This window comes from Sciurus carolinensis, chromosome 13 (genome assembly GCF_902686445.1).
Source record: "Sciurus carolinensis chromosome 13, mSciCar1.2, whole genome shotgun sequence".
NCBI lineage: Eukaryota > Metazoa > Chordata > Mammalia > Rodentia > Sciuridae > Sciurus > Sciurus carolinensis.
In genome coordinates, this window is record NC_062225.1 from 71216810 (window position 1) to 71240723 (window position 23914).

The following is a 23914-nucleotide window of genomic DNA, read 5'->3' on the forward strand; positions in this document are numbered from 1 at the left end:
TAGCTCTCAACTATAGAGTTTCATTGAGAGTGAAAATACTTTAAGCTCAGTCTTTTATTGATAGTCCGGTTGCACAAAATAAAATTCATATAAGCATCATCTCACATATTAGAACTAGAAAAATAATCCATCTTCCAGTCAGTTTTGAAAGAGTCCCATTATTGAGGTACTACATTACTGAATTACAGAGGCAGAATTTACATGCTTCCCACACCTGGGAACCAGGAGCAGGAAGGCAGGAGGAGCTGCAAGCCCCCACACGCCAACACCTTCAGGTTGGTTTTTGAGGTCCCCGTGTGTGCCATGCGCACACACATGAATGCTTGCCTTCTTTCTGAGGTAAAAGGGGGAGTCCCCTTGATTTAGTCCACATTCTTTCCTTTAGTTGTTCAAATAACTGCTGATTTCAACCCAAATTTCTACCAACTTGAATATATTAGAGCCAAGTCTCAGACCAGGGTGTAGCTATTGCTCTCTTATGTGTAAATAGCCACATAGGACTTGAAACAGGTGCCATCCTGACCTCAGACCATATCCCCAAAGAGTCTATAGCAAGACTGTGTCACCAGAGATCCCTCAGGGACCCTCATCTGCTCTGGACCGATTCATACTAATCTAGAATTGGAAACCCCAGTCATTTCCAGAAACCATTCTCCAACATGGCACCTTAAGATTTGCATTTAGTCACATCTTTGTCCTTCTGTGGACTGGTGGTAGAGGACAAAGTTGGGTCAACTAGCTCTCCCCTTTTCTCCACATCAGATCAGCATTCTCTGATGGTATTCTTTTCCTACTCAAAATTTCAGACTCTCTATTATCTACAAAATAAAATGGATATCTTCATTCAGGAATGACATGTTCCCTGTTCTGTTACCACCACCTACCACTCCGACCTTCCCCACGTCCCACTCTTCTCTCCACGTGTCCCCCTCTGTAGCAGAACATTCTCTAGCTTTATGTCTCTACTCCTTTTCCCTTCACCCTGTGCATGCTGGTTCTGCCAATATCTTTGTTTTCCTTCCCCTCTAAGACCTTGCTCGAAGGTCTTTTCTTTCTGAGTCTTATCACCTGGACCTAGGCACCTCCCCAGGTGTTTCAGCAGCATTTGTGTGATGACTTTCTAACCTCTACTTCTGAGTACAGGTCTTGCTGCCTTCTCTTGACCCCTACTAGACCCCCTGGAGTCCCTTCAAGTCCAGAACTGTGACTGGTTCGTGTCTGTTTTCCCACAGCAGAGCCTGAATGTTTGCTCAAAATAGGCATCCAAGAAAAGGGCCGTGCGAGCATAAAGAGTAAGGGAGGGTGTGAATGTGGATTTGGTCCAGGGTCCATCTGCTCCTGTTCCTCCCTAACTGCTCCTCCGAGTTGCTGAGCTACACACCCTGGACACAGATACCATGGTCATATTTTAGGGGGAAGGACACTGTGTAGGGGGAGGAAGATGCCAGGGAAAGAACACTGCTCAGAATTCCAGAGACCTGGCATCTGGTCTTAACTTTCTCACTAAGACTTCAGACAAATCATGGCCCTGTTTTGAGCCTCCAGTCTGATTCTCTAGAAAAGCAAGGGATTGTGGTAGATGATCTGTCCACCTCTGAGTCTGTGGTTTGAATCTCTTTCTTTCCTCAGTGCCCATGACAAGAACACTCCCTCTCCAACACGCACACATGCACACTCTGTAAGTTAGGGATAGAATAGAGCTTATTTACTGAGGGCATTTTCCAAATGCCCCTAAGCTGTGTTCAAATGTTCCAATAGGTACAGAGGGTTCATTTCCTAGCACTGCCCCCACCCCCTGCATCCCCGTTGCAGTTCAGAACCAGTCTTGTGCTAACCTCATCTTGATCCTAACCGGAAGTTACTTAGACCCACTTTGAGAATATTGCAAATCTCTAATTCCTGACTCAATGCCTCCTTCTTGGAAGATACCATGCTTCTGGCAGGCATCCATCTTTTATCTGCATCACTCTTTACCACAGGCTGCAAGGTCATTTGCCCATGTGGTAAACTGAGTTATCTATAGAAGGAATTGCGTGGGACGCTGGTTTAAGAAGGTTGAGCACTCGTTAGCTGTTTTCCACTGGGGAAGTGGGGGATCACATGGAACAGATTTCCACTGCAGCAGGAGCAGCATCTACTTCCCTGTAGAAGTGGAGCAAGTAAAATGAACGCATCAGAAGGACCGTCTGGAACAAGTGTCTGGTGCTCCGCTGCTATGCTGATGGTAATCTCTACAAATGTAGGTTTTGTGGAGGTCATTTGGCCTGTGCTACCAGAATCAGGGTTGGCTTGTCCCACAGGGAAACTCGGCTACAAGCATGGCACCAGGGAGATTTGTAGAGCTTTCTTTGTAGAAACCAGTTACAAATCCACATGCCTCATAGACTCAGAGTTGAAATGGATCTTAAGAGATTGTTGAGTTCAGCCAACACTTCTCACCTTATCTTACAAACAAGGAAACTGAAACCTGAGACAGTAAATGCTTTGCCCAAGATCACTCAGCCGGTAAGGATAGGAGTAGAAGTTCTTTGAAAGACAGGTTTTGTTCCTGTTTCACAGATGAAAAGCTTGAGGACATGGAGCTTGTAAGTAACAGAGCTGAGGCTAGACCCTTGGTCTGACTGATTATAAAGCCAACTGGGGAAATTGCTGTCCCATTTTATCAGGTCTTAATAATTGCGAAACAAAACAAACAAACAAAAAAACAACAACTAACAAAGAGGAGAGCTGAGTGTGTGCAATGAAGGTGAGAAAGGTCTCCAGCATCTCTGACTTTGGATGCTCTTGATCTCTGAGTCCTACCACAGAGCTGCTGCTGGTCCACCTGCCAAGAAACACCTGCAGATTCATTTTCCTGTCTCCTTCCAGGTTCCTTCCTCCTCCTCAACACCTCCGCAGACTCCAAGCACACCATCCTGAGCCCATGGATGCGGAGCAGCAGTGAGCACTGCACACTGGCTGTCTCGGTGCACAGGCACCTGCAGCCGTCAGGGAGGTATGTCGCCCAGCTGCTGCCCCACAATGAGGCTGGACGAGAGATTCTCCTGGTACCCACTCCAGGGAAGCATGGGTAAGTCCTTCCAGCATCCAAAACTGATTTTATAAAAGATGATTTGGTTTTTGGCTGCAAATTTTTAGACTCAGTGACGTCTACTTAAAACTCACAATTGTCCTTTAATGGGTAGGTCCAGATTGAACCATTACTGCTAATACTCCCTGGGTAATGTCTTAGGCATTGATCTGTGGGTCCCCCTGACTGCCCTGACTAGTGGTCCTTCCAGAGGCCAGAGGACCAGCTGTCAGAGTGGGCATTTAATGTGTAGATGTTAAAGATATTCATTTCCCAAAGTCCAGATGGAGCCAGAAGAAAAGAGCTAAAGAGAATGTTAAACAGCTGAAATTAAAATAATTTAAAATGCTAGAAATGGAGTATTACCAGCAGAACTTGGGCAGGAAGGGAAAAGACAAAATACTGTGGCCACCCAAGAAGGTCTTACCATGGTGTGGGAGAATTAATTAGGGATAGCACACTAGTGTTAATTCAGTAGAGATTCGAACAGAGCTTTGTACTAGAACCTCTGAGGCACACACAACCCTAATGGTACACCCAAAGCCTGTGACAGCAAAATCCTCTGAGATTCTCCCTCACTCACTCAGAGTTTCATCAGGCCTCTACTAGGAGTGACATGAAAAATCTAACTTCATTCATTTCATCATTATAAATACTATCCCAGGTTTCAGCTCAGAGGGGCCCCAGACTTGTTAGCTGTGTCATCAAATGGTAAAGGATCCTTCTTTGTGACATGTTGATAGAGGAAGATCCCAGGTTTGTAGTTACGCTTAGACTTGGCTTCTTCTAAGAAAATGCCTTTTCAGAGAGGTCCCATCTGAATGACAACTGTTAGCCGTCCTCCATTCCCCTGGTGTGCACGGAGGGGAGTTCAGCCTATTGCTTCTCCAATAAGGTCATGTAAACTTCTTGGTAATTTCTTGGCAGTCTGCTCCCCACTGTCCCCTACTGACCCATCTATTCCATTGTGCTTGGAAGAAATATAAGGGACTAAAATCCCAGCAGGAAGGGCACCTTGGCATCAGAAAGGATGCTCTCCCCATACCTAAATTCACATCCTTCCTCTGGCCTTTGAAATAACTCTCTGCCTGGGGGTAAGTGCCTCTTGCCCTATAAACCAGCAATCAGGAGTGCAGGTAGCTGGGCTTCCCACTGCTTTGGATGAGCTGTCCTCTGGCCCCTTCCAGCATGTCCTCTCCTTCCAGTAAGTAACCCATGGGCAGGGCCTGTGGTGGCCTGTGCTGTGGTCCAGTCTAGAGGTACTTGCCCAGGTTTATGAGCTGTGTGTTCTGACTCAACCATCCCCTCGCCACCTAGCCTGGCAGAGACAGGAAGCACAGGCTGTTCCGGGCTGCTGAGCCTGCAGGCAATTCTTTGTGGTGCTGTGTGGGTGAAACGGGCAATTACTAATGTCCCAGGGGCAGTGGAGTTAGAGACACCCTGAAAGGCAGGCTGAGAGTGTCCAGCAGTGCGAGAGGAACAGGGCCAGGGGCTTTTCAGCACCTCCTGAATGGCAGTGCCAGTTCTCCTCTGCAGCAGAGCCAGGGGCTCAGGAGCTCCTCCTTGGTATGACTAGCCATAGGGACTTGCAAAGGGTTTTCTCCTCTTTATCTTCCTGTGCTGACAACTATTCGGTAAACCCATTTAGCATATGAGAAAACTGAGGCAGAGAAAGGAAATAGAAAATGGCATGGTTCGAACTGGATTCAGGGTCTCCTCTCTCTTCATTTGTGCTGTTTTCAGAAAAACCAAAACCACTCAGCAGAATGAGCCCAGAGGCATATGGCACTAGTGCCTTTGGGTACTACCTTCCTTCCACAGGTAGTGAGAACAGGTGGTGTGGGCAGGCCATGAACTTCATGTCGAGACTGCCATGGCCACCAGCTCAAGGTCCACCTAGCTGACCAGCGTATCCTCTTCCTGAGGTGACTTTTCCATAACCGGAAGGGCTGACCTGTCCTCTGGAGGGTGTGAATTGAGGCACAAGAGGGGGAGCAGGGTTATACTGGGGTGAATCCAGGGACTCCACTTCAGCTAGGGCTGTCCATATATCTACAGGAGCTCTGCCATAGGCCCAGGTTCTCTGAATCTCAGGTATAGAGATGTCCTCCCTTAACTCCGGCAGAGCCATCTTAGAGTTTAGTGATGAGCAGGAATGATTCCAAATTTAAATTAAAGATGCCTGGGCCAGACTCCCCACTTCCCACAAGATCAATGCGGCTAGGGTGGAAGGTGGTTGCTGCAGGGATGATCAATAGCCCACTCGCTGCATCGAGGCTCTGGGCTCCCCTGGGCATCCTGGCAAGCGGCAAGACTCGAGGCACTGCCCAGCAAATCAGAGAGCTCTAGGTATTTGTATAAAGTTAGACCAGGCTTATTTCAGTCCCATGTTGTTGACATTTGGGGCAGAACAATTCCTTCCTTGGGGGCTGTCCTGTGCATATTTGCCGAACCCCAGGTTTCCATCCAACTGAACGCCAACAGCACCTCCCCCAGGTGTGACAATCAAAACCACCTCCCGGCATTGTCAGATGTTCCCTGAGGGGCAAAATCACCCCCACTGAGAACCACTGAGTTAGACAGACCTTTTGGATCTGGGAGGAACAATGAATTTTACCTGGTTCATCCTCCTCAGGTGTGGGGACTAAGGATCAAGGGAGGGAAAGGACTTGCTCTGAGTCACATCATAAGTTTCATTTTTTGGTAGCTGAGTGTCTGAAGTCTTACATTTGGGTTTATGCACCAATCACTGTAGCAGATGCCGGATTACAAAGATATACAAGGCCCAGTCCCTACTCTTGAGTAATAATACCTATTGCTAACATTTGCTTAGCACTTCCTAGATCCATTGCCCCCTTGCTGCTATGCACATTAGATGCTTTTTCTTATTTAACAATACAATCAATTAGATTATTGTTATTATTACCCATTTTCCAGATGAGGAGGCTCAGCCAGTCCAAATAACCTACCCAAGGTCACAGACTAGACAGGCTGGGGGATTCAGGACCAGCCAGCCAGACTTCAGACTCATTTTATCCATTGCTGTAAGAGCCCAATTAGGCTGTGGTGGTACAGCAGAAAAAAACAATCATAACACACAACTGAATAGGAAGCCCTAAATCTAAATCCTAACTCACTGCTCAGTTGTCAGTTCAATGAATAATCATTTCTTGAGGACTTTCTATTTGCTAGGACAATCAAGGTACCTGGAATACAAAAGGCAAACCCCTCTATCAAGATCGTTCTATGGCTTTAGGCAAATCCCATTCCCTCTAGAGCCTCAATTTCCCCAACTGTAAAGTAAGAATAATGATGCTGGCCCTGCCCCCATGCTGTTATTGGATCAATGTAATATAGGATGAAAGAAATTTGCACACTCTAAGTATAATGCAGACACATAAGGGGCTATTATCGAAGATCCTAATGTGCTTTGCTTTGCTCAGAGTTTGCGATCATGAGGGATGAGATTTCTCTGCTTTCTGATTATGAGACACTGCTGCATCCAGAATCCAGTGGTTTGCCTCACTCAAAATTCACTTCCTTTAATGTCAGAGATGACCTCAGGAGCAATGTGCTCAGAGCATCAAGGGGGACACAGTGATATCCTGGTGATGTTGTCTGTGATGATTCCAAGTGATGCGGGCTTCCTCTCATAACAGGAAATGGTGGTTTGGGGACCAGTAGTTAGAAAGCAGCATTCAGTGTTTGCAGTCAGAAGGGAGGAAGTTGTAATAGGAAAGTCATCAGGGGAGATCCTGACTCAGAGGAGTGGGTTGAGGAAAGTCACGCCAGACGCAACTGAGTCCCCAGAAACCCCTGAGTCGTGAGCCTACCATGACAGCCCTGGGCACAGCAGCTGCCTGGAAGCACTGGGAGGCAGAGAAAGGCAGGCTGGGACACACGGCAGCTGCTCCCTTCCAAGTGGCCTGGAAAGCAGCAGAGGGTACGAGGTCTAATGATCCTCAGAGTATGAGCAACAGTGTCTGCCAAGGTGGCATGGCTTCAGCAGCGTTCTCCCAGGGGTCAGACAGACGAGTGCTAAGCCTGCTCATCTGCCCCACAGAAGGACCACAGAAGCAAGGAAACAGAAAGCAGGGCTGTCAGACAGCCCAGACCTGGCTGGCCATACAGTCAAACAGGCATAAGACATCAAAGCTAGAAACGAGTGGCCACAAAGTCCCCATGAATTGAATGAATGTGATAATACCTATTTAATATGGTGAGTTGTAAGATGGCAGAAGGAAAATGGCTGACATTATGCCTGACTAGCAGGTGCTTAATAAATGCTACCTCCTTTTCAGTTCATATATTCTTTTCACAACCATGGACTGAGTGCCTTCCAAGGAATAGATGCCAAAGATGACACAGCTGAAACATGGTCACAGCTTTCAAGGAGCATTCAGTCCATTAAGGAAGACACAGTGAAAGAGCAATAGCACATGCTTATGCTGATGTTTTTAATTGAGGCCCAGAAATATTAAGACCTTGAGCTCAGATCAGCAGCAGGCAGAGTCAGCACGGGTAGCCTGGCTCTGGCCTCTGCCCAGTGAGTGGCCTCTGCACCAAGGTGCCGTCCTCATGTGCTTTAGAAAGATGGATCCAGCGGTGATGTGTGACATAGTGCCCTTCCGGGTACAGGAATACAAGCTTGAGGGTTGGTGTTTGGGTCCATCAAGACAATCTCCAAGGGCTCCTTCCTGGACACCTGCCTTTCCAAGCACACAGCTTTCTCCTGCAGCTGCGGGGTATCTGGGGACTTTATTATGTGTGACCAGACCTCACAGTGTGTGGTGGGCGGAATTGGGCCCTGAGGGGATAGAAGTTGTCAATCACTTGAATTACTAATACTTGAAAAGACGTTTTAAATCTAAAGGATTTGGTGACACTTGGGCTCAAGCCAAGGCATCAGGGGCCTTTCACAATGCCAAAAGCACCCTTGTAGAGGGTGGGAAGGAACTGAGATTCTCCTCTGGGACAAGCCTCACCTTTCCACATGACCTTGGCCCCTGGACCCAGAAGATATTTGAGTTCACTGCCCCCACCACATCAGTTTCCTGACAGGGAAGCCGAGGCCCAGAGGTGTGGCATGATACGATGAAAGTCAGATTGCACACTGGTAGCCAAACCAGGACTCATCTCTTTGCTGGCACTTGGAGCCCTCCCACGCCCTCTCCTGTGGGCATAGCTACAACGGAAGCCTTGACACCCACTGCCCTTGGGTAAAAATCTGCAGCCATCTGCCCCAGTGAATAAAGACCTGGGTGGGGACTGGTTACTCACATAGCTGTCACTCTTACTTAAGCCAGTCAGTTCTGACCCAAGATCCCAGCTTTACAACCAGTAACGGTGCTAATGGGAGGCGTGCCAAAGTAATGTAATCCAAAGAGATCGATCTGTGGGCCGCAGGAGGTGCGGTTTCAGGCCTGACTTCGCAGCTGATTTTCAGCAGGGCTGGGAGCCTCCAGACCACTTCCCCACCACAGCCTGACTTGTCAAGTGGCGACCACAGCGGCGCTCTGCTGTTTCTTCCACCCCTGCAATGCCAGTCGCCCCTTCTCCCGATGCCACCTAGACTGGGCCAGCAGGAAATTATGCTCTCCACCTCTCTGCCTTTGGGTCCTCCCAGTCTGTCAGGACAGGCTCTCTCTCCTGACTGCCAGAGACCTTCTACCCTCAGGGTAAGTAGACAGGGTGGCTTCAACAGGCTGAGGGATGGTCTCAGCGTAGGCACAAGTGGAGAGATGCCAGAAGGCATCTGCCTCTGAAGAGATCCCTGATTGCTTTTCCCAAAGCTGTGTCGGAGTTAACTTCAGACCTCCCAGGACCATGTGGAAAGTCTGGCCTGCGTGGGGAAGTCGGAGCCTGTGGCGTTCAGCATTGGCCAAAGTTCTCCTCAAATCCTGCCTGCATGATGAACAGGATCAGGAAGAAAAAAAGGTGATCATTTATTGAAATTGATGCCCCCGAGTGGCAGTGTCACAATGATTTAATTTCAGGCCCAGCTTTTTCGTACTTTCAAAGTCATTCATAGTGTCAGCTTCTCTCTTTTTCCCCTTGGTCTGAATAACACACTAATAAATATACAATAAGGGCTTTAATGTCTAGGTGATTTACACTAAAAAGAGAAAGCCATTCAAAGGCTTTAAAGATAATTTTTAAGAGCCTTAAAACTCACACCCAGGCTTGTCAGGGGCATATTTCCCGGATATCCTGTCGCAGGAACAGTTGTGTGACTGAGTTCTCTGAGCACAGGAGGTGATGAGACTTAGGGCCTAAGTGTTCCTACAGCTTGGGGGAGTCTCTGAATGTCTGCAAGCCTCAGCTTTCTTATCTGTGAAATGGTAATAATCGTGCGACCTCCTTGGGTCATCATGAGGATTAAGTTAGAAAATCTGCAGATCGGATGCTAAAGTGTCCCTCCACCTCCCTGGCTGTCCCTTGGAGAGGTCCAGATTGCCCAGGGTTGTGGAGAGTAGGTATAAGAGAGCCAAGATTAGGAATAACACATGCTCCTCATTTCTTGAAATGACCACTTGTATTCCCTAAGAGGGACCCTGAAGTACCAGTCCCACTGACTTCTCCAAGATTTGCCAAATTCCTCACCATGAGGGGTGCTTATACTGAAATAACTTCTAAAGTGTTAGTCCTCCTTGGGGGAACTTGATCTTCTGCCATTAACATGGTAGGTCTCAAGCTTTGATGGTACAAGTCAGTCACATATTTTATAAAATTCTTATGACCGAGTCCCATTCTGAGCCGTTCTGATTTTATTCATCTTGGCATGGACATGAGCATATGTATTTTTAGAAAGCTCTAAGGGGATTCTGGCATGCATCAAAAATTAAGAATCATGGCTAACGTCTCTGTTTGAATTGGTTGATCACGTAAGCTGGTGGCTTTCTATAACCCTTTACGAACTTCTAAGTAGGAAAGTGGAAAGGAAAGCTTAGAGACGTGAGCTGAAGGGCTGGGCAGGGTGGATAGTCACTTTTCGGCCATCTGTAAACATAGTTGGACAGGCTAGTAACAAGGCTGTTTGACCCTGGCCTTATCCTGGGGTGGCTGGGTGTATCTCAGGCCAGGAATGTGGCTGGTGTTCTCTGGTGGGTGTACTCACAATACCTCTGTTATTCTGAGTCCAAAAGGGCTATGGCTCTGAAAGCCATAAGAGATTGAGAAGAATATAGCGTAGACTACAGAAAAGCCAGACCAGAATCAAAGAAAGTCTCCATCCCCTTTGTGCTTCTGAATGTCTGGCATTGACTCTCCTCCAAGTCCAGGCAATCCACAGAGGCATGGTCCTCCTACGTGTCCTCAGGAGGCATTGGTGGCGAGCGTCTGTACGGTCATTTCATCTTCCCTCAACTCTGAGTCCTACACATTATTCTCCTCACTTTACAGACAAGCTAACTGAATCTCAGAGAGGGTTAGTAATTTGTCCACAGTCATGGGCAGCACAGGAGAACACAGATTCTTCTTGGTTCTGTATTCTTTTCTCGGCATTTCAGCAAGAGGGCTTTGCAGGTAAACCCTGGCACCATGCTGGGCTTTGAAGAAACTGAGAGCTTCTCATTCATTATGAAAAACTCTTTTCAAGGACACTCCTCTGACATTTGGCCATCAAATCCTGGGCCCTAAACCTTGAGCATAGAGATCTTGGCTTATACATTTGTTTGATTCCTCAGCGTCTGGCATATAGTAGGTGTTCCATGTTAGGTGGAAGGAGCTCTTTACAGTAGTTCTATGCTGCAACCTTCTTAAACTTAAACTCTGGGTCTAAAAATTAAAGCTCAGTCTGAGATCTCAGAAGAGTCTTCAATCAATGGAAAGATGAAAAGCACGTTCTCCCTGCCCTCTATCCACACCCAGGGAGAGATGCAACCCTCCCTGGGGCTCAGGAAACAGCTGTCAAAGTGCACCTCAACTGTGAAGGTTGCCACTAAGTACAAAGGACAATTCCTCTCCTGGCAGGTAGAACTTTTACTCACGATTGCGTTCATTGATGGGCGTCAGAAAATAAATAAATAAAATAAATGAAAAGACCATCAGCTTCTGCCAGATTTGACCTTCAAGATTTGAAAGCAGAAGCCTTGTAGTGGGACTCTTCGGAGATGGTTGCTTTTGTTTCCTCCTCTGCCCTGGATATGTGATGGATGGAACACCAGGAATAGGAGAGAATTGCAAATACCTATAACCCCTTGGTGTGTCAGAATGGCATCCAGGCAAATCCCATAATGATAAATACATGTTGTATACAAAGAGAAGTCAAAATGGACAGAAACAATCACTTCTCACCTCACTGAAGTTCACCATTTCCCAGTGGGAAAGGAGATATTCAAATACAGGGATTTAGATGATAGTCCACTGGTATCAAGAAAATTTTTCATTTATTTGTGCACTCTTTCAACAAATATTTATAAGCCTTACTCAGTCCTAGGCACTACTGGGACTCTGGTGGCTCCTCCTGTTTCTAAGCTCACAGGGAGGTCTGGAATTGGGCAACAACAGATAATTATGGTGCTGCAGGGAAGGGGCAGTAATGGTTGTTGTGCGTGAGTGTCATGGGAGTGCTGGTGGCCTTTGGACAAGGGGGCCCAGAGAGGAGAACTTGAACTGGTTCCAGAGGGAGAAGGGAGTTGGTCAAGTGACAGTGAGAACAAGGTATCCTGTGTAGACAGCTCGCCTGCACCAGGGCCGGGCAGCCTGAGAAAGTAGCCACAAGCTGCGTCTGTGGGATCCTTTGAGTTTGTTACTTGGAAACCACCTGCTCCCCACCCTGTCCCCTCACGTGCATGTGCTGGCTTGTGTAGTGACAAAACTCAACCCCTGCCATTCAAGGCAGTCTCCAAACAGAAAGTCTCTTCCCCAGACCTCACATCCCCACCACCTCTGCCTGGAGCAAATGTCCTGGTGCAGAAGCTCAGAAGACCCCCCCTGGGTCTGGACTCTATACCTTCTCCGCCTCTCTGCTGGAAACTTCCTCCCCATGAGGACTCCTCCTATGTAGGATTCATGTGTGCAACAGGGTTTTACCATAGCACAGGTAGAGTTCAGAATACAAGTTATGAAACTTTTTGGTTATGGTTGGCTCAGATTCCAGAAGTTTTCTATTATTCCTTCCCTCCCCACTTTGCAGAAAGAGAAGCTGAGGTGGTTATTCCTCATGGATTGTCCTTCACCCCTTTTCCTACCAGAGGCCCTTTTACCTTCTCCAGCATTCAGAACAATGTCCCTGCCCCTTAGAAGTTCTGCAGGGTTTTCAAGCAGCACTGGGTACCAGTGCCACCGGGCAGTCTTGTGAGAGTCACCACTGGTTACTGGCCTGTCCCTTCTGATTATCTCTAGGGACCCAGTGTACTCTTCTGTTGGCTTCTAAGTGCCTATGCACAAAGGATAGGGAAAGGATGAGGCTGTCACGTGGGGAGTCACTCAGTTCATCCACCCTCCCCCATTCTCAGCTGGCATAGAGACAGGAGAAGGAGGAGGAATAATAGTAGTAATCACACAATAATAGCCATATAATCACCTGGTGCTCACTCTCTGGTGCCAGGCATTGTTCTAAGTGGTTGCCATGCCTACCCCCATTCAGCAAGGAAGGTGCTCTCATTATTTTTCTCAAAGTGAGGAAGCTGAGGCTCAGTGAGGTTAAATAACCTGCCCAGAGTCACACAGCTAGTAAGAAAGAGACTGAAATTGAACCCAGGTGGTCTCATGCCACCATCCATACTCCCAGTCACTACTAATGGGCCTCCCTATCACCAAAATGTATAAAAGCATTTTACTGTCATGTACAACTAATTAGAACAAATAAAATTAAAATTTTTAAAGGAATAAATTATTGTGAACCATTATTTATTCTTCATTCACATCCAGCTGCATATTTTTCTGTGATTATACAAATATAATCCTTCCAATTCAAAATAAAGGATAAAATTCTAAGTCCTTGTTCACAGAAGTAACCCATTCTAGAGAGTGGGCAGTCCTGGGAACCTAGTCAAGTAGGCATTATGCCCAGTACTACTGAGGTTCAGAGAGTCCACCTAGGGACCCAGGTCTCAGCTGTCCTGTTTCCTGAAGCTCTATCCAAGGCCCAGGCCCATGCCTTCAGAAGCCAAGTCTGTCCGTGGTGACAAGACAGGACCAGGTGATGGAACCACAGCTCTTTCAGTTGAATAGAAATACCCAGACAGCTGGTCCTGGTGGCTCAGGAGTGTAGATGCCCTGTGGCCTGCACAGTAGCCCAGTTCCACTTGCCTTTACTCCTGGCCTCAAGGTAAACGTCTGTGTTTCTGATTCCCTAGCCTGCTTCTAAATTTCCCTTTGCCCCCTCTGTTTTAATAGTACCATATGAACATGCGTAGCTAAACTTGCTTTCACAGAAATGCATTTTCTCATGGTTCAGAGCCTTAGTTAAGAGTTGTAGCAACCATTGGATTTCAGCTTTAAAAGACTACACACAGATTTGGTGCAATGTCTTTTCCTGAGAAAATCTAACATCGCTAAGCACAGTGAATGAGTGTTCCCACTGCTTTCAAATTACTGACAATTTCCCCTCTGCCAATGGGTGAGTCTAGTGATGTAAGGAAGGGGAAGGCACTTGAGGGAGACTGCAGAGTGTAGTTGAGATGGGGCTGGGCCTGGGGCATGAGAGCTGCTGCCATCCATTGCCAGGGGCCTGGGATAGTTCCCAAGTGTTCCCAAGGACACAGGTTTCTGAGGGTCCAAATGGACCTCCACCCTGAAGCCAAAATGTCTGTGAATAATGGGAGTCCAGGGAAAGAGGGCAGGGCTGTGCTGCCAGTTTCAAGACTCAAACTTCCAGTTTCAAGAGAAGGAGTGGGAGAGAGAAGGCAGAGTCAGGTTGCTTTTCTATCACATGCTAATTCTGTGGAACAGCCCCTGAAGCCCTTGAGAATAACCTCAGTGACTCTTCCAGGACTTTAGGAAGTCCCCGGGTAGAACATATCAAGACCTTGATGAGACAGCTGGCAGGTGACTGTTGCAGGCTATTCATCTGCCTCCAACTGTTCATAGACCCCTGTCCAGCCAGAGTCAAATTGGAGCTCCTTGCAAGCCTGGCACGTGAACCGCTGATCTGGCCACCCCTCTCTGGAACCTGGCTCAGCCCACCTCTGCACACTCTGAGCATGCATATTAAACCTTCACAGACCCCCCCAAGTGAAGCAAACCATCTCAAGTTCTCTTGCCTCCCCCACCTTCCTGATCACCAAGAACAACCCTTCTGCTTCAAGAAAGCATATGGCTCCTCTCCCACAGCCTCTCCTAAGACCTCAGACCCATTCCACTTGGTTACAGGATCCTATGCATGAACATTTCTTGCCTATCCCACATCTAGTGCTATAGTACTGGACCACACTTCTTCCTTACATGGCTCTTGCACCAATAAGGCTCCCCAAGAACAGGATGGGATTGTATCTCCAGTGCCTAGCACAGCACTTGACTCACAGTACCTGTTCAGAGAATGCCTTTTGGAATGAACAGATTCCTGTTCATTTAGACCACACACTCTTTGAAGACTAGAGACCTGGTTTAAGAAAAATACATCTAGAAAGTTCTTAACCAAAATTTCATCTCTATGCTCCATAACAGCTCACTTCCTTCTATGTCAGTCTAAATGACTGTCCTCAGCTGGATCATCTTCATCTGTAGCCCTGACCATCCCACACTGACAAGCAAATGCTGGTCTACGTGAGCCTTGGCTATGAGATTGTTCTGATACTCTCGATTGCCCCTTCTGTATTTCTTTTAGTTCCTCCAATTTTCTGGGTTATTTCCTATTCTTCCACTCAAGAATTCTACTTGGTATTTTTCCCCCAATTCCTCTTTCTCCTTAAAGGCTTACTAGTCTTTACACTACCACTTAACTACGCAGACTCCTGTTCAGTGTTTTATCTTTTCAGACAAGCTAGGGTGAATTCCAATTGCATTCTCTCCAACGGTTCCTTAAAATATTTCCTCTGTTATTTTGTTTTTCTCTCCCAGGACTGAAATTCCTCCCTGGCTGCATGAAATTCTAATCAGTATTCTATTGGTTGTTTGCCTGCAGACCTTGGGCTGACCCCTATTGTCTGGAGTTTTCCAGTTTCCTTCCCAGTAGCATGATCACCTTCCCTGGGAGTCCCCTAGTACCCACTGGGTCAGCCTTTCAATAGACCCAGACTACTTCCATTTCTAAAAACCCTTGCTTATCTACCAACTTCCTTGATTAACCCTCTGCCACCTTGTCTAACATAAGACTGGTCTCTAGGGTTTGGACATCTGGTGTTAGCAGGTTCATTGTACATGGAACATGAGCCAGGAAATTTAGTGATTGGCAAAACCAGAGTTCAGATGGAAATAAACCCCTGCACCATATGCCCATAGCCCTTGGGTCCTTGACTTTCATTTGTGGCTGCTTCTCCAATTTTACATTCCCACATGACTGTTCATGAGTTAAAAGTCACAGTCCACCTAGTAGAACTTGGAATATATTTTGATCATAGAATCATGAAGCATTCAAGAACCTTAAAAGTAATTGAATTCAACCTCTTTACCCCAACTACAATCCAATATCAGTACCTCTTCTGATATTCAGTTAACTTGGACTTTCCAGGCTCCAACCAACAGGATGCTCACCATCTTGCAAAACAAATCACCCCTTTTTAACTCTGTGTTAGCTCTTTGGAAGAACTTGAGAGTAAGGCTCTTGGTTTTATAACTTTAGAACATTATTGAATGTCTCTGAAAAGTTATTCAATATTTCTAAGCCTCTGTTGTTTCATCCATAAAAATATGGATCGTAGGATCTTTGTGAGGCTGTCGCCTTTAACAATGACAACAAATGTGTATTGAGTGCCTACTGTGTTTTCAGTACTAAGGTCTGTGATTGCATTTGATACTGCAATGTCCTAGGAAGTAGTCTTATGATAATGTTTATAAAGTACCTAAAATTATTTCAGCACTCAATATATTGGTCGACCTTTTATTTGTCCTGCGGAGTCACAGAATAAGCTCACTTTTCCTAGCAAGGCTATTAGTCATCCCTTTCAGGAGAGTTTTCATCTCTCTTTTTTTTGCAGGCTAAATGATTTGTTTCTCCTACAGCATATTTTCCAGGGGCCTGTTCTCCAGATGTGATCTCATCAACACAGGGACCACTGGTCTTCAGTCATGTGGGATCTCCTTGGCTGATGCAGCTGAAGTGTGGCTTACTGGCTCACTGGCTGCATCCTGGCCACCTGAAAGTTGGCACCACTTGGATTCGTGAATCCTGTGAGAGCATTTCACAAAAACCATTTCTTAGACTATTTGTCTTTCCTTCCCAAGGGAGAATCCTCAAGGTTCTCATGCAGGCGAAGAAGGCCTTTCTTGTTTGCTCTTGACATTCCCAAAAATGTCTGATGCAAAAAGAAATTTCATTCTGGCCCCAGCTTCCACGTCATCTTGCTTTGTTTGTCATCCCTGTAGCCTGCCAGCTTTGCCCCTTTGTTCCCCTAATTGCCAGAGACATTTTTATACTGAGTAAATTGCATCAGGCTCACTGCAAAATGAATCAATTTGGGAAGAGTATGAGCTACACTGTTGTCTTAAGTGTGCATTAACATTTAGATGCGTTATTTAAAACAGGTCTGGGGTTAATGCCAGGGAGACAGCCTCATGACTATTCTGACTCATTCCCCAATGCCGGACTCCGCAGAAGGGAATGGGGGAACCCTGCAACCCATCACCAGCCCTGTCTTATTCTCCGTCTCTCTAGGGAGGGCTTGAACTGGGTGGAATCTTTTAAAAGCTCAGATTTGGGGATGTAATTGACAAACTGAGTTTGACCCAATGATCTCAGAGAGAAATCAAGACTGGCGAAGAGAAAAGAGAACCTCTTTCATTATACATCAGATACACTCACATGAAATTCAGGTTTAAATACAGATCACACGGCCAGAAGTCTTTGGAGGTAAAACCAAGCAACAACAAAGCAGAGGCACAGTCCACCCTCTAGTTTTAAAATTAAATAATGTTATGGAACTGGTGAGAAAGCAAAGCTACAGTCCCGATGATCGGGTGGTGATTTGATGAGCTAATTCTTTTATCATCAAGAGAGTCAGATAATATCTCCATTAGTAGCAGAAGGTTTAAAAATTGGAGAGAGCGGCAACACCAGGACAATTGCCTGATTTATGCTTTTTCAATCACCTGGGCTCATGGCCTAAACTGGTAATGGACTCCATCCATCAAAAAATTATTCTATCTGGCATCCTGGTTTCTGAAGAAATCTGGACGTCCTCATAGAGAATTGGTTAAATGATTTAATGTGTGCGAAAGCTCTTAGCACAGTGCCTCAGTAAAAGCTGGTTGAATCTATTCAGTCTATTTTAATTATATGCTCGAGATATCATGATCCATTAGATACACAGGAGAAATAAAATATTAGTCGTATAATGAAGATCCTGAAACCCCGAGATGTATAACTATCAGCAATGAAAGCAGGCACCTTCTTGGGGACGTTAGCCTGAAAACCTCTCCCCCAGGACCCCTTCTTTCTGGGCCCCTAAGGCTCTCTGTGAGCAGCAGACCCAGGTTCCTGAAAACTCACCAGCCATGTGCATTTCTGTCCTTTCTCCCATTAGTGCCTCAGCTTTGAGGCATGTGCTGTACTTTCGTTTCGGTGTCCCCAAAGTCCAAAACAGTGCCTGATGCAGAAAGAGGTATTCAATAAGTGTCTGTTGACTGAGCAGTATAACAATACCTAAAAATAGTGGAATGCTGATTTGGGAGTTGAGACTGGGGACAGGAGTGGTATCTAAATGCATTTGTGCCAGGCAAGCCTACGGCAGAAAGATCGCTGACCAGAAGCAGGAAACTGGACACGTTCCTTGCCAACTGGGCTTCTTGGTTTCAAATGACAACGGCTTCCATTTTTAGCACTTGGCATATGCCTGACATTATTCTCAATGTCTTTACCTTTTTCTATCCATTTAATACTCAGACTGGTCCTGTGAGGTAAGGTTTTATTACTATCCCCATTTGAAAGATGAAGAGATTGAATTTGATTCAGCCACACAACTAATAACAGAGTTGAAGCTTGAGCCCACAGAGTCTTGCTCCAGAACCCATGACCCCTGCACTACATGATATGATCTCTCCAAAAGAGATGTGAAGAGGTGTACCCCCGCCCCAGCAAAGGATTTCACAGTAGCCCTATCAGGTAACATGTCAGGTGAACGGGGGCAGATACCAGTGAGGAGAGTGTCTCCTCTACGTGTCCCATATGAAATAGCATCTCTACAGCCTACCCAGTGGGCCCCATTAATTTAGCTACCACTGGGGCCCCGGAGGGAGAGCCCTCTATTACCCATTTGGGAAAACATAGTAAAATGATCGCGGGCTTTCACTGCAAGCAGGAGACATGTTTCCTGCCCAGCCCTGCATCCTGAGGACGTGAATGGGGACTGGGAACACACCCATCTGATCTGCCCACTAACCAAGTGCCCAGCTGTGCACTTAGTAGAGGACTTTCATTCTATTCTTAGGCAAAATTGCATAAGAAACCACCAAGAGAAGGGAGGCATGCATAATGTATTACTGGATAAACTGAGGCAATAAGGAGTTGTCTGCACGCATTCTGTGCCATGCCAGAGTTCAAGCTGAGCCAGGCCCTGGGCTCCAGCTCTCACTGACTGAGCTCTCACTCAAATCACTGGACCCTGATCTCTCCCCAGCCTCACCCCATCAATGTTGAACTGGCCTTTCACAACTGTCTGACCAGGACTTCTAAAAGCTCCAGAAGAAAAGTGAAAAAAATTTCATTTTTCCAATTCACTTATGAAGATATTTTCCTCTAACTGAACTTTCCCCTCTGTCCTCTGTCTTTGGATGCCTGCAATGAATGCTTGAAACAGGCAGCTGCTAGGATCAGAGATTCATAGACACATCTGAATCTTTTGCACTGCAGCTATTTTATCAGGAGCTTCTAAAGCTAGTCACAGGTTGGTTTTGATAAGAGCAATGCTAAGTCCCACCAGTTTTGTTATGATTAATAGACTGCTCATGTGATTAGAGAAAGAAAATTATTTAGCAATTGTCAATTCACAAAGAAAATCAACAAATGTGTTTCTCACAAGGTCATGATTCCATTTTGACTCTCCTGTCTTGGCAGGATCTGACCCCATGGTCCATTCCCTCCCCTCCTTCCCATCTCATCCAGGGTTGCCCTTCACTTTGACTTCATTCGCTCATTTCCATAGATACTCCTATGTGAAGAGAAATGTGTTGGAGGGTGGAAATAGAGCTGGGGATAAGCAGAAGTCATCATTATCTTCATGAAATTTACATTCTAGCACAGGAAAGGAATGTTACATTGTAATTACATGTGTAATTATGCAATTATGCACCTACTGTAGTGATACATGGTGGAAGAGTAGGTTTCTGTGTGTTCTTGTAAGAGGTGACTTGACCATACCAGAGGATAAGGGTAGCTTTTCCTAAAAAAGAGACATTTGAACTGTTTCTGAAGGACTGGTGAGAGGGACAAGACTCTTTCTAGAAGTGGGAGCAGCATTTGAAGGTCCAGAAGGGAAAGAGGTGGCACAGTTTGAAAGAAACCAAGGAAAACTTGCATTGGGGACTGAAAGAGAAGTGGGGTCTATTTGGAGATGGCAGAGGGTTGATCACAAACATTCAGTATCATAATCTTTATCTTGAGAGCCAACCAAAGCCAGTGTAATTTTAAGAATAGGACTTGAGTGAGCTGGAAGTAGGACAGGAGTGGGATGGAGGCCTCTGACCTTTGCAGAAGCCTAGGCCATAGTCCTGACTGGAGAGAGTCATATAGACAGAAGTGCAATGGACAGGTTAGTGATGGACTGGATACAGGTGGGAGAGAGAGCAAGGCTTTGATTTTCTTGTTTTGATTTTGTTTTTATTTTCTCTTTTACTTGACCAATTGGTTGGATGCAGCCATTTGATAAAGCAAGAAAAAAACTAATAAAGGAGGCACAGGTATGGAGGGGTTGGAGTTTACAGGAGAGTTCTGGGTTGGAGGAAGAAACAGGAGTAATTCCTGGTAATTGACTGGTAATGAGTCATACACCTAAACATAAACCCTAAAGCTAAAAAATTTCTAGAAGGAAATTTCTAAAAGAAAGTCTTTGAAAATCTGGCTAAGCAAAGGTTTCTTAGCACACATACTATAAAAAGCATAAACTATAAAGCAAAATATTGATCAGTAAGAATCTACTAAAATTTTTAAAATTGGCTCCTCAAAGAATTCCATTTTAAAAAGAAATAGCCAAGTCACAAAAGGGAAGAAAATATTTGCTGGATCTGACAAATAACCTGTGCCCACCAATTAGGAAATAGGCAAGAGATTTTCATAGACACTGCATAGAAGGAGATCTACAAATGTCCAGTAAGCAGAAGAACACAGAAAAAGATGCTCAATATCACTAGTCACTGGAAAATTAGATTGCTAAAATTCAGAAGATGGATCCTACCAAGTGTTGGCAAAAGTATGAAAAACTAGAACTCTCATGTACTACTGGTTAGAAGGTAAAATGGTATGACCACTTTGGAAAACAGTTTGGATGTTTCTTTTAAAAGTAGACATATACCCAGCCATTCCACTCCTAGATATTTATACAAGAAAATAAAAACATACATCTACATAAAAACTTGTGTATTAAAATTTATAGCAACTTTATTCACAGTAGTACAAAACTGGAAACAACCTAATCATTCATCAACAGGTATGTAGATAAAGAAATCTATGTCATGGTGCATTATCCAGTACTAAAAACCAAGTGAACTATTGATACAGCAACGTGAATGAATCTCACAATCATTATGAGAGAGAAAGAAGACACACAGTAGGGCTTCTTATATATCATTCCAGAAAATGCAAAACGGTTCTCTAATCTGTAGTGCTAGAAAGCCAAGCAGTGGTCACCTGGGGAGTAGGGCAAGATGGCAGCAAAGGCAGGAGGGAATTTTGTGGTGGGAAGGGAAAGTTGGGCATAATGGAAATGTTCTATATTCTCAATATGGCTGTGGTTTCCTGGTATAACGGTTATTATAAATCATCAAACTATGGACTTTAAATGGATGTCATTTACTGCACATAAATTATACCACAATAAATTTGACTTTTAAAACATACCTAGAAGAAAGTGGGAAGACCAAAGAGCCAAGAGTAAAATCTGTGAGAAGAAATGAGGAAGTAGGATGTGCAGACAGATAAAGTGTGCCAGGAAGCTTTCAGTGTGTAGGGTTAGTAAGAGATCAGGTGGCAGCCAGAGTAGCACTGAGGTCAAACCTACCTCTCTGTGTCCCTCCTGTCCATCTGACATGCAAGGCTCAGAGACACAGCAAGATGCCGCTGGAGCTCCTGGCCCCCCATTCTTGAATCACCTCCCTGGAGAAAGCTTCCCAAGATACTTCAGTTCACGCTGTTCCCTTCTTTTCTCAACTCCTTAAAACTCGCTAGACTACAAAGCAACACTCTCATGTCCCACCTGCTCAGAGGATGCCCGGAAGTTGTTCTACTGTACTCTTTGCATCTTAGTCTATCAATAGCCAGGGCTATCTTTGTTCACAAATTGTAGAGGCGTTTCTGGTTTCCCTAAAGAGATTGTTTTTACAACTAGTTATTGAATTTTTACTATATGCTAAACATGTTACATATATTGTATATATTGGATACTTGTAAAACCCTGTAAAGTAAATATTATTAACTTCCATTTACAGGGAATAAAACTAAGGCTCAGAGAAACAATTGTCCAAAGCAATAGAACTGAGATTTGAACTCAGGTCCTTCTGAGTTCTAAAATCTATTCATAAACATCATAGAAACAGGCTCCTTCAGGCTAGGGCCATGTTTTATGCTTGTTTTTGCACAATTGGAACTGGTGTGGTGCCAAACACATTGCAGATGATAAACAAATATTGATTTATTTGTTGACTGATTCCCTCAACCTGTATACACTGGGGATTGAACCTGGTGCTTTTCCCTAAGTTACATCCCCAGGACTTTTTATTTTGAGACAGGGTCTAGCTAAGTGGCTGAGGTTTATCTCAAAATTGCAATCCTCCTGCCTCAGCTCCCAAGTCACTGGGGTTTCAGGTGTGCACCTCTGTGCCCAACTCAACTAATATTTTTATGCTTTAAAATAGCAACCACCTGCCACCAGGGACTCTTAGGGGACTTTAAGATGCTAATTACTAGGGATATTTTATTCTTGCCAGAGCAAAAGAAGGAATTAATTAATTAAGGGAACCCCAGAATGGATGGGAGGAGTGAGAGGTGAGTTAGCTTCTCTCTGCTCCTCCATCTGCTTTATCACATCAGAGACTTCTTCCCCATATCCAGAAGAGAAGTCATAGGAATGTTGGGAGATTCTGGCTATTTCCACTGGTGGCCTTGGTCCAGTCCCAATGCAAAACCTTCCATTACATTCATGACCCCATAGGGAATCCTGGGGCAGGCAGAGGAAACTGAAACCACTACTTGGTTTTTCCTCTTCTGATTGCAAAGTGGCTAGTCCCGAACCCAAATCGCAAACAGATCACAACTGCTAAACACAAATACTACCCCTCTGTTGTCTTGAAATAAAGCTCCCTCTCTAGGGCTTTCTTTCTTTTAAAATGTCTCTCCCCAACCCTACCTTTGTTCTTTGTGACTCTTTGTGGTCCCAAAAGTCTGCATTATGTTTGTTTGCCTAAAAGATTTTTTTTATTGTTTTAAAAGACATTCTATTCGAAATAAATTGGACCATAAAAAGAGAGATGTGTAAAGAAATCTAGGATTCCAATTTACGCGTCCTTGATTTTTTCATAATTTGAGGTGAATCACTTGTCTTTTGATGAATTCATGGGGATAAGGATTCATTCATGAATAAAGGTTTCCAAGGATTCATGAGAACCTAGAATAAGATACTTGCCCAAAAAGTAGAAAAGCTCTTTTATTCCACATTTTAGACTTTATAGTCATAAAAATGCACGAGAGAAGGAGGAACTGGAAGGGATTGTACGAGTGAGTGCTGAAAGCTTTCACTGATCTAATTTACTCTTAAAACAGCCTTCTCCATGGTTGAAGGAACCCTTGTTCTCCCCATGATTTTCTACCTCAGCTACATTTTTTAAAAAAAACGAGCTCCTTTTAATGTATCAGGGGAAACCAGGGATAGATTGAAGATTTCCGTGAGAGATGAAGCTGATGTCAGCGATGCTGAGAAAGGTCAAAACTAGAAACGCTATTTAAACACCGAATACCCAGAAATTTACTACTGGTTGCTTATAAACATTCACAAAAATCTCTGCCCTTTTCTTCCAGCTGTTTTCATCACAGGGAAGTTTCCCACACAGACCATGGGCACTGTGGTCAGTGTGTGTGTGTGTGTGTGTGTGTGTGTGTGGGGCCCCAAAACAAGAGTGTTTTGGTAGCAAGCCTTGGGTCTCCCTTCTCTGTCCACAGATAGGGTACCTGCACACACTACTCACATCTCATTTCAAATCCTTCTCCTTTTCCACTAAAGTAAAAATACTTCTTAAATCAGAACCGCTAAGAGGGGAGCCTGGGCATCTCTCTAATAATGCACCCTTAGGTGACGCCTGTGGTTGGAAAAGCTTGGAAAAAAACTGAACTTCTGGCCAAAACAGAGCTTCTCGATGTTTATTGTGCTTACAAATCACCTGTGAATCCAGTCAAAACACAGATTTTGATTCAGTTGGTCGGAGGTGGGACTGGAAGTCTAGATTTCTCACAAGCTCTCAGCTGATGCTGATGTTGCTCTGACCTGACCACTTGGGGTAGTGAGGTTCTAAAAGGAAATGCATCTGAATGTCCACACAGAT

The 23914-nt window shown here is 45.1% G+C and overlaps 1 protein-coding gene across 1 annotated transcript in view; it reads left to right on the plus strand.

The window, feature by feature from the left end:
• Alk (ALK receptor tyrosine kinase) overlaps window positions 1-23914 on the plus strand; it is a 678240-nt gene that overhangs the window by 357227 nt on the left and 297099 nt on the right. Inside the window, exon 4 of the mRNA XM_047523055.1 lies at window positions 2869-3070. Within this exon, the coding sequence (XP_047379011.1) occupies window positions 2869-3070 (202 nt within the window). The remainder of the gene's footprint in view (window positions 1-2868; window positions 3071-23914) is intronic.